This window comes from Bos grunniens, chromosome 9 (assembly GCF_055505025.1).
Source record: "Bos grunniens cultivar Pamir isolate PY7600 chromosome 9, Bosgru_T2T1.0, whole genome shotgun sequence".
NCBI classification, from domain to species: Eukaryota; Metazoa; Chordata; class Mammalia; order Artiodactyla; family Bovidae; genus Bos; species Bos grunniens.
Genome location: NC_141173.1, coordinates 95,769,266 through 95,787,635, shown reverse-complemented (window position 1 = coordinate 95,787,635; position 18,370 = coordinate 95,769,266). Strand labels below are relative to the sequence as shown.

Sequence of the window (18,370 nt, the reverse complement as noted above, 5' to 3'; positions counted from 1 at the left end):
CTGCAGTGAATAATCCTTGCAGCTTAGGTAGGTTTTGAAATTCAGAGTTCCTGAAATTTTAGATGCTGAAAACAGACACCATCAATATATGACAACCCCAGCAGGGTCTGGGTAGCACCTATAATAAAATATAAATATTTCTGCAGCTGACGTGATGGGGTGGTGACAATAAAAAGCCTCACATCAGTTCAGGTCTTGCCAGAAAAATCTTTTCCTTTTCAGAACCCTGAGACTTCACAACTGTGGATTAAGGACTGAGAACTCACACATAACACAAGTTCTAAGAAAATAAAGATATACTGAAGAAGAGTGGCAGAGCTCTGGGGTCCAATTCCAGCTGTTCTCCATACGAGCTGTATGAACCAAGGCAAAGCAGTTAACGTCCATAAACCTTAGCTTTCCGACCTGTAAAATGGGAATGATAGTATCTACCCCTAAGTCTGCTGTGGACACCCATGAGGAACTGAGGTTGGAAGTCAGCTGGAACCAAGTCTGGCCCTGGGCAGTGGGATGACTAACCACGGCAGTCTGCCCGTGACCTCTCCAGTTTTAGCACTGGGAGTCTCACATGCTGGGAAACCAGGATGGCTGGTCACCCTACTTGGCAGGCGCCCAATAAATAGGAACTATTCTAACATCAGCAACAGAAAGTAGCACAGGGAACTGTATTCAGTATCTTTCTTTTCCTACATGTATTCCAAGATATATTGAATATTTTATAATAAATCATAATGGAAAATAAATGAAAAAGTATTATATGTATGGATAACTGAACCACTGTGTTGTACACTAGAAACTAATACAACATTATAAATCAACTGTACTTCAATTAAAAAAAAAAAAACAGAAATGAAAAATAAAATTACAAAATGGAAAAATCACATAAAATAGTTTCAATGGTGAAATATGCATGCCACTGGGAATTATCATCACCTCTCTGGTGGTAGAAAGAATTCTAAAGCAGCAGTCCCTGGTGTGTACACCCTGGACGACGCCCTCACACGGAGATGAGCCCTCTCCAGAGGTGCAAAGTCAGACTCAGAGCTACAGTGGATGCTTTCCTGCTGGCCGTGGAGACACGGTGGCCATGCTGTGGAGAGTGCCATGAGGCAGGAGCCTGGGCAGCTCTCGGGGCTGAGGGCTTCAGTCCTACAACTGCAAGGAACTCATTTCTGTAAACAGAAATGAACGAGTCTGAGGACTACCCCAGCCTCAGAAAAGCTCACAGTCCTTACTGCCATCCTGCTTCCCACCCTTGAGACCCCACACAGAGGACCCAGCCAGGACTGCAGACCTACAGACTGTGAGATAAGAAGTGGGTACTGGGAACTACTAAGTCCATGGTAATTTGTTATGCAGAATCTAAAATACGTTTTCTAAGAGAGCGTCCAGTTCAAAATTACAGGTGTGTGTGTGTGTGTGTGCGTGTGAAAAACACAAGCATCTGTTTATAAACAGAAATTCCTTGCATAAAATCACATTTTTAATATGAAAAATTCAAATCCAAATTAAGTTTCTTACACAACTGAGACTTTCCATACACTGACTACAGCAGTATCAAATGGCACAATCACTTTGGAAAATCGTTCCGGGCAATTCCTACTAAAGCTAAACACATGCCCATCCTACGGCCCAGAAACCCGTCAAGAGTGCAGAGATCCACAAGAAGGCACACACACGAGTCTTACCGGCACATTTCACCAAAATGGCCAGAAACTGGAAGCATTCCAAATGCCCACCAGCAGAATAGACAGACCGTGGTGCCCTCCTCCAGGGGGAGACTGAAGAACGCACGAGAGCGCACTCGCGGCACACAACAGGGCTGTCCCTCACAGACGCCGCTGAGTGAGGGGAGCCAGACGCAGAGCCAAAGGAATGACTCCACTCAGAGTAAGGTCACGCACAGGCGCAACTGGTCTGAGACGACAGAAGCCAGAATCTCAGTCACCTCGCAGTGGGGTACAGGGCCTTCAAAGGGATCCCGGGAATGCCCTGCACCCCAATCTTGCTGATGGTTACACTTCAGATCGCATATGTAAATAATCACTGAGACGTACGCTAAAGGTTAATGCTAGCCACGGGACTGGAAAAGGTCAGTTTTCATTCCAATCCCAAAGAAAGGTAATGCCAAAGAATGCTCAAACTACTGCACAATTGCACTCATCTCACATGCTAGTAAAGTAATGCTCAAAATTCTCCAAGCCAGGCTTTAGCAATATGTGAACCGTGAATTTCCAGATGTTCAAGCTGGTTTTAGAAAAGGTAAAGGAACCAGAGATCAAACTGCCAACATCTGCTGGATCACTGAAAAAGTAAGAGAGTTCCAGAAAAACATCAATTTCTGCTTTATTGACTATGCCAAAGCCTTTGACTGTGTGGATCACAATAAACTGTGGAAAATTCTGAAAGAGATGGGAATACCAGACCACCTGATCTGCCTCTTGAGAAATTTGTATGCAGGTCAGGAAGCAACAGTTAGGACTGGACATGGAACAACAGACTGGTTCCAAGGAGTACTGGAAAGGAGTACGTCAAGGCTGTATATTGTCACCCTGCTTATTTAACTTATACAGAGTACATCATGAGAAATGCTGGGCTGGAGGAAGCACAAGCTGGAATCAAAACTGCCAGGAGAAATACCAATAACCTGATATACAGATGACACCACCCTTATGGCAGAAAGTGAAGAAGAACTAAAGAGCTTCTTGATCAAAGTGAAAGAGGAGAGTGAAAAAGTTGGCTTAAAGCTCAACATTCAAAAAACTAAGATCATGGCATCCGGTCCCATCACTTCATGGGAAATAAATGGGGAAACAGTGGAAACAGTGTCAGACTTTATTTTTCTGGGCTCCAAAATCACTGCGGATGGTGATTGCAGCCATGAAATTAAAAGACGCTTGCTCCTTGGAAGGAAAGTTATAACCAACCTAGATAGCATATTCAAAAGCAGAGACATTACTTTGCCAACAAATGTCCGTCTAGTCAAGGCTATGGTTTTTCCAGTGGTCATGCATGGATGTGAGAGCTGGACTATAAAGAAAGCTGAGTGCCGAAGAATTGATGCTTTTGAACTGTGGTGTTGGAGAAGACTCTTGAGAGTCCCTTGGACTGCAAGGAGATCCAACCAGTCCATTCTAAAGGAGATCAGTCCTAGGTGTTCATTGGAGGGACTGATGTTGAAGCTGAAACTCCAATACTTTGGCCATCTGATGTGGAGAGCTGACTCATTTGAAAAGACCCTGATGCTGGGAAAGACTGAGGACAGGAGGAGAAGGGGATGACAGAGGATGAGATGGTTAGATGGCATCACCGACATAATGAACATGGGTTTGGGTGAACTCCGGGAGTTGGTGATAGACAGAGAGGCCGGCATGCTGCGGTTCATGGGGTCGCAAAGAGCTGGACATGACTGAGCAACTGAACTGACCCTTCAAAAATATTCCCTTTGCTGCTGCTAAGTTGCTTCAGTCATGTCTGACTCTGTGCGACCCCAGAGACGGCAGCCCACCAGGCTCCCCCATCCCTGGGATTCTCCAGGCAAGAACACTGGAGTGGGCTGCCATTTCCTTCTCCAGTGCATGAAAGTGAAAAGTGAACGTGAAGTCGCTCAGTTGTGTCCGACTCTTAGCGACCCCATGGACTGCAGCCTACCAGGCTCCTCCATCCATGGGATTTTCCAGGCAAGAGTACTGGAGTGGGGTGCCATTGCCTTCTATCCAAAACCACTTAATTACAATATAAGGTGGATTCCTCATAAGAAACTAGTGGACAGGGCAGCATGAATATGGTTAACAGACTATGTAAGTACACTTCTTTTAAACACACTGCTCACTAAATGCTGGTTGAAGGAATTTCAAAGATAATGACCACATTTATGTTATCAGAAGCACAAAGGAATCTATACACAGGTATACATAGCATAATGTCCTCAATATACTATACCCAGCAGATGTGAAAAATCATGGCTCTTGTCCCACTAATTACTTCCTTCATTTCTGTCCAGTTAGTTCTTTTGTCTACCTCCGACATGGGAATACACGCTAGGTGTGAGGCCACCACCAAGCATGCAGATGTGAACTGTGCATGACCGAGTCAGCACCATGTCTGTGGTCTGCACAGCCCATCTGACCCCGGGGCAGGGACTCTGCCTGGATAAAGGTGACCATAGGCTCAGAGCGTCACAGGCAGGTTAGGAGCATCTCATCCAATCCCACACCTGGTCAGAACGCCACCCTGGGGTCCCTGCCAGGGAGCGGCCCACCAACCACGGCAAAAGGATAACGAGGGATGCTGGAGACGTGATACAGGCCACCAGGAATTGGGTCTCCCTGGGAACACACACAGAAGACAGGGTTCACATCTGAGAAGTCTCCCCTGGCAGCAAGTCTGAGGACCTGGAGTCCATGCCGGGCGGGGCTTACAAACACCGCCCGTGACCAGACCGAAAGTGAAACAGAAGCCCGCTCACCTCACTATTGTGGCCTCGCAGGTTGAAGTTGATTCTCTGTGGAGTGTTTCTGTCCCGGCGACAGTGGCTGGAGGTGAAGGTCACCCCAACTACGCCGCGCCCATTGCCCGTGGCCAGCCAGCCCTCCTCGTAGTAGCGCCTGCGGCACACGGGCTTCTCCTTCTCACTCTTGGGGACACGGCCCTTCCAGGACAGGCAGAGGATGTTGGAGTCGCTGCACAGGACAGGCCCATGCTCCACCGCTGCATACATACTTTTTTTGGAAGAACCGTTTTACTTAAAGAGCAAGGCTAAATGCCGAAAAATTTAAACCAATTGCTCTCACTGACTGGTGTTAATTCTGTGGTTGGCTTGCGCTGTTTTGCCCGACCCCTTTAACTGAAACTGACCTCATTCTAATTAGAAGGTCAGTATTTTAGAAAGCTCCACCAAATGCATAGTGAAAAATTCCTCTATAAAAGATGATGGCAGTCTGTTAAGAAAAGATAATGCTTAAAAAAAAAGTGGCGGCCATTTTTATTTTCAAGTCCTTAGAGAAAGCGCCGGGTGACCCTTTGTAGAAAGAGCATCGTTGACAAGTGGTGATAAAGAAACTGAGTGTTCTTTTCACTTGGTTCTTCTTATTCAGCCTGAGATTCCAGTTTAGTGTAATGTGATTCCAGACACAAAGGGCTGCAAATACATAGATTTCAAGTAACTTAAGGCTTAAAGAATCCCTCGAGCTGGAGCGTCCCCTTCAAAAGTTCAGATACAGAGGCAGAACACATGGGATCATCTTCCTCGGGCTTGCTTTCTCAGCTAGACAAATTTCTGCTGCTAAAGCTGAAGATTGCATAAAGGGAAAAAGGCACACAAACCGTGCAAAACAGACTAGAGTTTGTGCAGACAGCAGTCCAAATTTTAGGAGGAAAAAAAAAACTCTTTCCTTGCTGTTCAGAGCCAGAAACCTCCAACTTCAGAGCCCAACCGGGCTTCCCAGAAGGTGGCTGTGTCCCCAGGGAGGGCCGTGACACAGGCTGACGCAGCCCTGGGGGCCATAGAGGCAGGCGAGGAAGCCCCTGCCCCCAGCAGAGCCAGGAGGTTCCAGGGCTCTACGGGAGCGTGGGCCTCCAGTGAATCTAAACACGTGTGTGGACAAAGGGTAGCCCAGCTGGGCTACAGGAGGTCTCCGTACTCCCTCCCCTAGTCACTCCTCCCCTTTCTGCTCTTAAGGATGACGTGCTTTTCCATCTTGAAGGGAAAAAACTAATCCCAGAATTAAGTCCATGAACTGGTCCCCCTTTTACATGCAAGTATGCCTGGACTCAACACGGGAGAGAACCCCTTAAAATGGAAACACAGGCAAGAGTCAGGTTCTTTTCTCACTGTCTCCCTGAAGAGTGACTGTGCTGTCTGAAGGGCACTCTCCTGACTACCTTCAGAGACCGTCTCCAAATGCCCCGGGTACAGTCCAAGGAAAAAAGCTTTACAAGAATGCGCCTTGATAATTATTTTGCGATTAGCAGTTTCAATTGCTACCTTAAGGAACTATCCTACAGATACAGGCGAGAAAAAGGGAAATAATAAATTAAAATTTCTGGACTTTTTTCAGTTAACTGAAAAGGCAAAGGAATCAGTTCATTGTTCAAACCTGCCCCATCACACCCTGGCTGGCTTTCCTCCAGTCATAAGCACACAGTGAGAGCCACCCTTCAGTCCTGAATCTTAACGTCTGTCCAAATCACCAGACCCACCGAAAAATAAAGCGCAAAAAGCACGGCACACTTCCACCTGCAAAGCTTGAAATCACACTTCCCCCTCAGTCACCTTCTCACTTAGTTCCTTCTTTAAACTGGAGAGGTATTTTTGAGGCTTGATCTGTGCAAGCTTTTTTTTCTCTTCTTTTTGCAAACTTTCTTTACCCGTGAAGACCATATGGAAAACTGGCCATTAGTGATGTATTTCTCTCCCTGGGCTCCCAAGCCCAGTGGTGTCAAGTTGCTCCATCTGATTCTTAAATTAATTTTCATCAGTTGTAAAACTCTTCAAGAGAGCACAAGAATGAGCCTGTCTTCTCGTGTAAATGTGTATGTATAGAAAGAAAGTTTTAAATATACATAGACACACACTCTTCAAATGGCACACAAAACATCTGTTTTCCCAGTTGTTTCACGAACCATCAGATTAATCACAGCTTGAAGGCCCTGGAGTCTGACAAATCTGTAAGACAAAATGGGACACAAAGAAAAAGAATTAAAAATACTGAAGAATAAAAGTTTTAACACACTTTTACTGATAAACATATGAACATAATATAATAACATAATAATCACTGTAACTGAAATCAGAGACCCCTCTGGACACACACGTTTACCAAATGGAGCTACAGATTGGTAAGATTTCAATAGTAAAAGAGCACTCCACGCAGACTCACAGGCAGCACGCACCATAAGGAGCCGGATGCCATGTGCCATTTACTAAGCTTGCCAGTAGCTGTGCAGAGTGAGTGAAACAACACTGCGCTGTCCCTTCCAAGACTGGGAGCCCTGAATGTGCGCACTTCCCGGCCAGAGGTCGCCATCCTGAGCTAAGCGACAACCTCAAAAAGGAGATGGAAGAGGCTCCAGCAAGTTATCTGAAGGGATGTTTTCACTTTCAGTAAAAGCTCTTCCCTGAAGACACAAGGCAGAGAGAGCCTTTAAAACTCTCCATTCGTGACTGCCGGCAGGTCACAGAGCAAAGCCCAGCTGTCTCGGCTTTTACGTCGTCTACTAGCAATAAAGTTCCAGAGAATCTATCTCCAGCAAACCCATTCCTTCCTGCTGCCTTTGGTCCGGCTCCACATCATATCCACAGAAACACTGGATGACTTGCTCCCTAACCGCGCCCCCCTCCCGTCCCACCTTCCAGAGAACCCTCAGAGTGATCTTTCTAAAACTCAAGGCTGCTCAAAGAGCCTGAACTGTTCTCTCACCTCCCCCGCACCAGGCCATCCCCCAGAGAGCTAGCTGAAATGTACAGCCCAGCCCAGCCCCACCCCCATACCTGGCACTGGACCTGGATATCTGCATCTTTAACAAGTTCCCAAGAGATGCTGACACTGCTGGTCTGGAACCAGCTTTCAAAGCCACTGGCCTATGAGGTCAAGTCCCAGCAGGACCCTTCGCAATCTGATTGCATGTGTCCTCCTCTGCGACAGCCCCCGCACGCGGCCTGTGTTCAGCCCTCAGCCTCTGGCCATTCCCTGGACTGCGTCCCCTCTCCTTCTTGTTGCCATGGCCTGTGCTCCTTTCCCAAGCCAGGCCTGCATCTTCTCTAACACCTACTACACAGCACCTTTCCTGGGAAGCTTCCCAGAGACCCCGTGCTAACCCGCCAATAGCCTTCATCTCGCTTCATCCTGACTCTCTTCCCTGCACTCCCAGAGGCTGGGAACCTACCCTTTTCGTCCCTGACACAGAACTTAGCACAAACAATTTACTCAATGGAAGTTTCTCAGAGGATGCAGGCCAAGGTAAGGCAGAAGCTACAAATAATTTCCTTGCGATACCCTAATTCAAATGAGTCACAGTACATATACTTCCTTTGTGTCTAAAATCAAAACAATTCAATTCTCTCAGGAAGCACTTGTACCTGAGGGGGGAAAAGTAAAAACAAATGCTATCAAATTCAAATGAATGCTATGTTCTTCCTCCAGAAATTCTAACACCATGGTACAATATTCCCTTAGTCCCTACCCCTGGCTGCAGACAAGCACCAGAGGGGAAAAGCAAAAGCAACTTCTCAAGACCCAGCAATTACTAATGTTTAAACCCACATTAAACATGACAATGTATACCATCTGTTCCCTCACATCCTCCCTAGACAGGAAGTGGTCCATAACATCAAAATTACTTTCAAAATAATACTAAGACATTATAAATCTTCTTCACTGCATCACAATTTCTATCAATGGTGCAAAAGCAACAGTGGGGCCAACCACCAGCCCAAGGGCACAGACCAAGGCCCAGCATCAGCTGGTACCAGGGCTCGTCAGATCTTTTAACATGCCACCCACGTTAAGGATGTTCTTAATGCAGAAGTAAAAATGATTATTATTCGGTCTCGCCCCTTGAGGACATGGTTGTTCAGCACTCTGTTTCAGACAGTGAGTCTTACACAGCCCTTGTGCAGACTGCAGCACTATGGGGCAACTGAGGAGAAGCACTTGTGCTACAGCTTCAGTGGTGGGCTGAGCAAACCCCTTCTTCATGAAATATACCATGTTTACTGGAAAGAAGGACTGACAAATCATGGCCATTCAGGCTTGGGTCTTTGGCAGACACTTTTTTCTTTAACATGAACAAACTGAGCTGTCACTGATGGTATTTGTTGCCAATAATAAAAGAGTTTTCAAGTTAAAATTGTGGGAAAAACAGCATCTATCATTCTGTGCTTGACAGAATCCCAAGATTTAAAGATCCTCTGCAAGCAAAAGAAGGTGGTATTGATACAGGTGAACTTTTGATAGCAGACTTCATATTTCATAGTGTGTCAGTATTTGGAATATTCACATAGCTTAAAGCAACATTTTTCAAATGACCAATGCATGTTGATAACAATTATACTTTACAGAATCATTCAAAGTGCAAAAAAAGACAAATGGATTTTAGTATAAATAAGTATGAAAAAGTCACTAATACATTTAAAATTCCACATTGCTACTAACCTTTTAAGAAACTACCACTTGTTGAGTTCTGGTGGAGTAACAAAAATATCCATGATTAGCTGAAAAGACTATTAAAATACTCTTTCCTTTTCCAACCACATATCTGTGTGAGGTCAAATTTTCTTTAGACATTACAACAAAACAGTATATTGTAACAGATTGAATACAGAAGCAGATACGGGAATATAACTATCTTTTCAGTACGTTTAGACCATTTCTGCTTTATTGACTATGCCAAAGCCTTTGACTGTGTGGATCACAATAAACTGTGGAAAATTCTGAAAGAGATGGGAATACCAGACTACCTGACCTGCCTCTTGAGAAACCTATATGCATGTCAGGAAGCAACGGTTAGAACTGGACATGGAACAGCAGACTGGTTCCAAATAGGAAAAGGAGTACATCAAGGCTGTATATTGTCATCCTGCTTATTTAACTTATATGCAGAGTACATCATGAGAAACGCTGGACTGGAAGAAGCACAAGCTGGAATCAAGACTGCCGGGAGAAATATCAATAACCTCACATATGCAGATGACACCACCCTTATGGCAGAAAGTGAAGAGGAACTCAAAAGCCTCTTGATGAAAGTGAAAGTGGAGAGTGAAAAAGTTGGCTTAAAGCTCAACATTCAGAAAACTAAGATCATGGCATCCGGTCCCATCACTTCATGGGAAATAAATGGGGAAACAGTGGAAACAGTGTCAGACTTTATTTTTGGGGGCTCCAAAATCACTGCAGATGGTGATTGCAGCCATGAAATTAAAAGACGCTTACTTCTTGGAAGGAAAGTTATGACCAACCTAGATAGCATATTCAAAAGCAGAGACATTACTTTGCCAACAAAGGTCCATTTAGTCAAGGCCATGGTTTTTCCAGTAGTCAAGTATGGATGTGAGAGTTGGACTGTGAAGAAAGCTGAGCACCGAAGAATTGATGCTTTTGAACTGTGGTGTTGGAGAAGACTCTTGAGAGTCCCTTGGACTGCAAGGAGATCCAATCAGTCCATTCTAAAGGAGATCAGTCCTGAGTGTTCTATGGAAGGACGGATGCTAAAGCTGAAACTCCAGTCCTTTGGCCACCTCATGAGAAGAGCTGACTCACTGGAAAAGACCCTGATGCTGGGAAGGACTGGGGGTAGGAGAAGAAGGGGACGACAGAGGATGAGATGGCTGGATGGCAGCACTGACTCGATGGACGTGAGTTTGAGTGAACTCTGGAGTGTTGTAATGGACAGGGAGGCCTGGAGTGCTGCAATTCATGGGGTTGCAAAGAGTCGGACATGACTGAGTGACTGAACTGAACTGAGACACTGAAGATATTGTACCAAAATGTGAAATACTCTTCTCAGTAAAGTTTTCAGTTAGAAAATACAGCTATTTTTCCATAGAAAATAGATTATTTATAATTTTTAGGTTTATTTTTAAATGAGCTAGTAAATTTTTTTGCTTCTCAGTTTTAGTTTCTAATACAGTAAATCAGCAGCTCACACCCACATTGGAGGAGGAAATGGCAATCCACTCCAGTATTCTTGCCTGGAGAATCCCATGGACAGAGGAGCCTGGCAGGCTACGGTCCATGGGGTTGCAGAGTCGGACACAAGAGACTGAGCACCAATACCCACATACTCAAAGCTCTTTTTGGACTTCAACAATTTTTGAGATACAAAGGGGCCCTAAAACCAAAAATGTTAAATATCACCGACATCCCAACTCTCCAGAATGCAAGCCTTAAAAACTTTATTGAAATAAAGTATCAGTATGTAGGATAAATTTCCATAGTAAAAGCACAGACAAAAGTGTTTCATTTTGTGTATGTTGCTATGGTTTTTAACCAAACTTTTAAAATTAAAAGCTCCATATATGCTAGACAAATAAGACAGCTATTTTAAAGAAAAATGGCATGCAACTTTATTATTTCTCAAATGGATAGTGGCTATCAAAATCTAACAACAAAAGAACACATAGTCTCCTAATTACTGAAAGGCAGGTGCCTATCTTTTATTTTTTCATTCTCTGCTGCTCTTAACTCCATGTAGTCCTTTATTTTGGCTTCATTGCTGCTCAGGCTTTTCTGCAGTTGCAGCAAGCAGGGACTACTCTCCCGTGGCAGTGAGCCGGCCGCCCGCTGTAGCGGCTTCTCTTATTACGGGGCACGGGCTCTAGGGCTGGAGGCTTCAGGAGCTGCAGCTCCTGGGCTCCAGAGCACAGGCTCAGTAGCTGCAGCACATGGGCTTAGTTGCTCCGAAGAATGTGGGATCAAATCCCAGTCCCCTGCACTGGCAGGTAGATTCTTTACCGCTGAGCCACAGGGAAGCTCAGCTTTTCAGTTGCTAAGTTGCGTCTGACTCCTTGCAACCCCATGACCTGCAAGGCCCAGGCTGGTGCCAATCTTAGTGCTACCATTAATAGAAACAGGCAATGTGGGACGCTCTCCTTCTGTCTGTCTTATTTTCTCATGAGAAAATAAGGATATAACTGATCAGTTTCTAGGGGAAGCTGATTTTCAAATCAGCACTAATAAAAGGGTTTGGTATAAAAAGGTTAAAAAGCAACTATTCAACTGAAAGCAATGACTCAAAACAAATATTTGCACATGCACATCCATGTTCAAAGCAGCACTATTCACAAAAGCTTGAAGGTGGAGGGAACCCAAGTGTCCTCAGACAGATGAGTGGGTAAAGATGTGGAAACACATACAGTATTATTCAGCCTTAAAAAGAAATTCTGACACATGCTACATGGATGAAACTTGAAGACATTACGCTAAGTGAAATAAGCCAGATATATAAGGACAAATATATATGTAAGTATGATTCCACTTATATGAAGAATCTAGAGCAGTCAATTTCATAAAGACAGAGTAGAATGGTGGCTGCAAGGAGCTGGGAGAGGGGAGATTTGGGCGTTCTTATTTAATGGGTACAGAGTTTCAGTTTGGGATGAAGAAAAAATTCTGGACCTGGCCAGTGGTAATGGTTGCATAAAAATGTGCATGTACTTCTATTAAGGTCATTGTTGTTGAACCATACAGGTAAAAATGATTAAAATGATAGACTTGTTAGGTACTAATATATCTCACCTCGATTTTTAAAATCAGGTGATTTTAAAAATCTATTTTCTAACTAGAATTATCTCACTACGGGTTATTCTGGTTTATCTGATTCCTACTTTCCACCAACACAGATAAAATTTACTATTGGGGGGGATAAAAATGCATTTTTCATTTTTTTTAAATTATCAGAATTAATGTTAAACATCAGAGATAAAATAAACTGGGGGAGATGTTTTTCATTTAGACAATTTTGATAGAAATGGATTCATTAAAAGCTATAAGGCTGTCACGACTCTGGAAAACTGCTGGTGTTAGCTAGTACTACTGACGATGTGAATGCTCTGCAAGCAGCAATTCCTCTCCTGAATATGTGCACCAGACAGAGCCTTCAAACTCTCCAGGGAATAAATAAACAGCCATTTATAGCAGCAGTGGCATTTACATTAGCCAGACACTGAAACAAACCTCAATGGATTATGTGTGGTATACTCTAACAACAGAATTCTATACAGCAATGTAAATAAACACTACACATAAGAGGAGGGAATTTCACAGGCACAATGCTGAGCAGAAGGACCTTATGAAAGAATACTTACAACATGAATTCATTTACATAAAGTTCAAAACAGCCAAACTAATTTATCACTTAAGACTGCATAAGTACAAGTAAAATTTTTAAAGCAAGGCAAATATAAAGCAGTAGACTAATTACCAGAAAAGGAGAGGGGCTGGAAACTGCGATTAGGGAAGGGCACACATGTGGTCTTGCAGGTCTGGATCTGGGTGGCAGTTTTGGGGTGTTCCCTCTGTCATTGTTCTTTACGACCTCTGTGTCTGACATATTTTTCTACATGGATGGTATATCTCACAATAAACAGATTTAACACCTGTGAACTGTATTAGGCATCAGTCCTCTGAAGCTTTTAGATAAAGGGGATGACAAGATGGTGGAGGAGCAGGTGGGCATGGAGTACTTTCTCTCCACAGATGCGTCAGGAATACATCTTCAGAGCTAAGGATCTCACGGAGCACCAGCTGAGAATGGGCAGGAGTCCCTGAGCACCAGAAAGGCTCTGTAGGATGGGGATTTTAGACAATTCAAATCAATTATTAAGGAGTTTTTTTTTTAGTTATAATGAGTATTCTCTCAATTTATAAAAACCCAATAAAGAATCAAAAAATGCTATTCTAGTTCTCAATCTAAGTGTCTTAGAATAAACAAAGAAAATACATACTAACAGGAACAAATGGAGATAAGAAATTTTCAGAATAAAGCTCTGCTGCTGCTACTGCTAAGTCGCTTCAGTCGTGTCCGACTCTGTGAGACCCCATGGACTGCAGCCTACCAGGCTTCTCTGTCCATGGGATTCTCCAGGCAAGAACACTGGAGTGGGTTGCCATTTCCTTCTCCAGAATAAAGCTCTATTTCTTCCTAAAGTATAAAATTTTAAGACAGGAATTAAGCAGAAGATTGAAATGAGAAGCAAAAAGTAGATTTGGGGAAAAAACATACAGATGTTGCTAGACGAATGCCAAATACAAAGAAAAAATTAACAAAGCAGAAACTTTTGAATGAAATATTCCAAACAAGCTTAAGCTGAAGCTTGTGATTATAAACTTGTTTGCGGGTTTGAGAGAAGAAGAAGAAAGAAAAATGAGTTTTCCTGACTGGTGATATAAATTAAACACACCCCAATTTCTAGAAAAGAACCTCTTGATAAAGGTGAAAGAGGAGAGTAAAAAAGCTGGCTTAAAACTCAACATTCAAAAAACAAAGATCATGGCATCTGGCCCCATCATTTCATAGTAAATAGATGAGGAAAAAATGGAAACAGTGACAGATTTTATTTTCTTGGGCTCCAAAATCACTGTGGACAGTGACTGCAGTCATAAAATTAAAAGACGCTTGCTCCCTGGAAGAAAAGCTATGACAAACCTAGACAGCATACTAAAAAGCAGAGACATTCCTTTGCCCACAGAGGTCTGTATAGACAAAGTTATGGTTTTTCCAATAGTCATGTATGGATGTAAGAGTTGGACTATAAAGAAAGCTGAGTGCTGAAGAATCGATGCTTTTGAACTGTGGTGTTGGAGAAGACTCTTGAGAGTCCCTTGGACAGCAAGATCAAACCAGTCAATCCCAAAGGAAATCAGTCCTGAATATTCATTGGAAGGACTGATGCTGAACCTGAAGCTCCAATACTTTGTCCACCTGAGGCGAAGAACTGACTCATTGGGAAAAGACCCTGATGCTGGGAAAGATAAAAGGCAGGAGAAGAGGGCGACAGAGGATGAGATGGTTGGATGGCATCATCGACTCAATGGATATGAGTTCGAGCAAGCTCCGGGAGATAGTGAAGGACAGGTAAGCCTGTCCTGCTGGGGTCACAAAGAGTCAAACAGGACTGAACAACAACAACAAATTTCTACTCCCTGGATGGCGGCTCTGCTGCCTCAGCTGCCTGCTGCCTCAGACCGGCTCCAGGCAGGGTGGAGGGTGGGTGGCTTCCTCCACCCCAGGGCTCCCAGGCTGTCACCTTTCCAAAGACAGCAAAGGAGCCTGAACTCCACATTTTTTTTTAACTACAATGACCTGCATCTAATTACAGTCACTCTTTTCCCTGGGGAATTTTCCACAACCCACAAGTATCAAAGGAGCCCAAGGCAGTTCTAACTGGTTACTAGTTTCAACAGCTGCCTTGAGGCTAGTTCAAATTTGCCTTCCAACACTGCCTTTAAGGTAAACTCTCAGATGGACCTAAAGAATAATACATTTAGTGAAGTAAGTGAGAAAGAGAAAAACCAACACGGTATACATTATCACCTATCAGTTGAGTTCAGTCACTCAGATGTGACCCCATGAACCGCAGCACGCCAGGCCTCCCTGTCCATCACCAACTCCCAGAGTTCACCCAAACTCATGTCCATTGAGTCAGTGATACCATCCAACCATCTCATCCTCTGTCATCCCCTTCTCCTCCTGCCCTCAATCTTTTTCCTCCTGCCCTCAATCTTTTCCCAACATCAGGGTCTTTTCAAATGAGTCAGCTCTTCGCATTAGGTGGCCAAAATATTGGAGTTTCAGCTTCAACATCAGTCCTTCCAATGAACACCCAGGACTGATTTCCTTTAGGATGGACTGGTTAGATCTCCTTGCAGTCCAAGGGACTCTCAGGGATCTTCTCCAGCACCACAGTTCAAAAGCACCAATTCTTTGGCACTCAGCTTTCTTTATAGTCCAGCTCTCACATCCATACATGACTACTGGAAAAACCATAGCCTTGACTAGACAGACCTTTGTTGACAAAGTAATGTCTCTGCTTTTGAATATGCTATCTAGGTTGGTCATAACTTTCCTTCCAAGGAGTAAGCATCTTTTAATTTCAGGGCTACAATTACCATCTGTAGTGATTTTGGAGCCCTCAAAAATTAAGTCAGCCACTGTTTCCACTGTTTCCCCATTTATAATCACCTATATGTGGAATCTAAAAAATAAATGAATGTATATAACAAAATAGAAGCATATTCACAGTATAAATAACAGACCATTTACCAGTGGGGAGAGGGAAGGAGGAGGAGCAAAACAGGGGTAGGGAATTAAGTGGTACAAATTCCTGTCTATAAAACAGACAAGCAATAAGGATAACACAAGGTACAGCACAGGGAAATACAGCCATTATATTATTATAACTTTATATGGAACATAATCTATAAAAATATTGAATCACTACACTGTACACCTGAAGCTAATATAATGTTATCAAACAACTATACTTCATTTGTTTAAAAAAATCAATGTCAAACAGTCTATGGGGCAGGAGGTGAGGCGGGGGAAGACAGGGGTACCTCGGCAGTCACTTGTCTCTTGGCTGCCATGTGAAAAACCTAGAGCACCACTGCAGAGATAATGGAGTTTAATAATGATTTAATATATTTTGCTGTTATTCTCTAGCTCTTAATTCTCAAAACATGCTAGTGAGATGATAACTAAAGATTTGAATGCACACTTGTGCCCAGGCTTATTTACAAGATGAAATCTTACTACAAATGTATGAGTGTCAAACCATTTTCCTGTTGATTGTTCACTTCAGAGACATTTTCCACAGAAAAGCTGTCTTAGTCCAAACAGCACTAGCTCCTTTCGATGCTCGTAGCACACAGAAGCACTGCCCAGACTCACAGAGCAAGAGTCTTCCCTGCTCGTGGTACAGCTGTTTTTGTGTGTAATCCATCACATCTACTGAACCACAAACATCTGATTCCCATTTCTCTCTCCCCTGCAGTACCCACCAGTAGTGCATTTAGTGTTCAATAAAGTGCTAGGTACAGTGCAGCGCCCCAAACAGTCTTCTAAGAAAAAAGGAAGCAATAAATGCTGACTGAATGCTCTTCATAAACCCAGTCATTAACACCAAACATTCAAATCTGAGCCTTTTGCGAGCCTGAGGCACTGCAGCCCGGGCAAGTGAAAGAATTTGGGGAGACGGCGAGGGTCCGAGGCTGTGTTCAGAGAACAGGGAAGAGAGACATTTTGGGGGAAGGTTACTCCTATTTACTTTCTGTGCCTGATTTCTACTGCCAGTTCTGAGAACATGAACCATCTGTACAGAGAAAGGAGGGCATGGAGACTGCAAGACAGACTGATTACAAGCTGAAAAGAGAGCGGGAGTTAGATACTTCTGAGGATGAACCCACATCTGAAACTTAGATGCTAAAATACTGAGGCACCATTTACAGGGCTCACTGGTATCAAAAGTCAAATGCCTTCACCAGCAAGGGAGAGCATCTCACTTACCACAGTCACAAGGACCAAGAAACTATCACTCCTAGTGTCATGTGGGTGCAGAGAAATGAGAGACAATTTGGTGATATAATTCAAAAGACTTAAAATATGACAAACCATTTGATTCAGCAATTCTACTTCTGAAAATTTATCAAATGAAAATAATCTTCTACAAAGATATAGCTATAAGGGTTTCCACCACAGCATTTTTATAAGAGAAAAATCTGAGATAACTTATATGTCCAAAATGGAATATTAGTTCAATAAATGTTGGTAAAGATATAATGCAGAAAAATATGCACCCACCAGCAACTATATTATAGATGACTAGGGAGTGATATGGTAACATGCTCTCAACAACAGAAGTAAAAAGTGAAATTATAGGTTACAGCTCTGTAGGGCCTGCCCACTACTATGTATCTAGATCTTGAGTAAATTACAACAAACAAAATTTGTGCTGGACTTACAGCAAACCATGAGAAATATCTGAGGAAGGCACGCATGGACGCGTGGGCGCAGACAGACAGACAGACAGACACACACACACACACAAATACAGGAGAAAGCTGGAGTTATCCAGCAAATGCAGACATAAGATACGTATTTGTCCAGAACTGTCTGGACTAATGCTGTTATAAACAGTGGGATCAGAATTAGGTGCCTAAATGTCCCAGTTTCCCTGGAACTGTGTCACTTTCAGCACTGCAGATCCCACATCGCAGGAAACCCCTTAGTCCTGGGCAAACCAAGCCGCTGGTCACACTCTCAGGTACTTGAACTCTGGCCCAGCCTCAAAGTGGAGAGCCTGAACCTGAAGGACCAATATTCCGCAGGGCCCACAGTGGAGGTCAAACCTGCCCCAAGGAAACCTGAACTGTAAAGCATGAAGTGTAAGAGGCTCAGAGTGAGCAAGTCTGAGAGATAAAAGTCTCAGGGGACCCACTTCGGTAACTTTTACCTCCAGAAGCTCAGCAGGTCCTCACAGTAAATCTTGAAGAAAAACGTCCTGGCTGCTGGCAGAGGAAGGGGAAAGGAATCATCTGGAAATACAGCAGAGCACTCTGCTCTTCTTAACAAGGCCTCCTCTACAGAAAAACTATTTAACCAGGGCCTAACCAATCAGGATTTTCTAAGAGCAGAAGTGACCTGGGAGCAGAGACAGACCCAATTCCAGACCACCCTGGCCAACCTGCTCCACCTAAGCAGAGGGCAGGGAAACAGAAAAATACGTGAGGACGGTCCAGAGGTAAAGGCCCACACAGACAGACCAAGTCCTGGGGATGTCACAGACAGCATGGGCGTTACGGTAATGACACTCCATTACAGACCTGACAGGTGCCAAGAGAGTCAGTCTTAAATCCTGTCACTACGAAACAGA

The 18,370-nt window shown here is 43.7% G+C and overlaps 1 protein-coding gene across 10 annotated transcripts in view; it reads right to left on the bottom strand.

Moving 5' to 3' along the window:
• TULP4 (TUB like protein 4) overlaps positions 1–18,370 on the bottom strand; it is a 199,147-nt gene that overhangs the window by 135,864 nt on the left and 44,913 nt on the right. For 8 of the 10 annotated variants that reach the window (XM_086318544.1, XM_086318548.1, XM_086318543.1 and 5 more), the window contains exon 2: positions 4,469–6,667. In XM_086318544.1, the coding sequence (XP_086174670.1) occupies positions 4,469–4,720 (252 nt within the window). In that variant the 5' untranslated portion in view covers positions 4,721–6,667. The remainder of the gene's footprint in view (positions 1–4,468; positions 6,668–18,370) is intronic. The other 2 variants (XM_086318554.1, XM_086318553.1) reach the window with 1 other exon arrangement.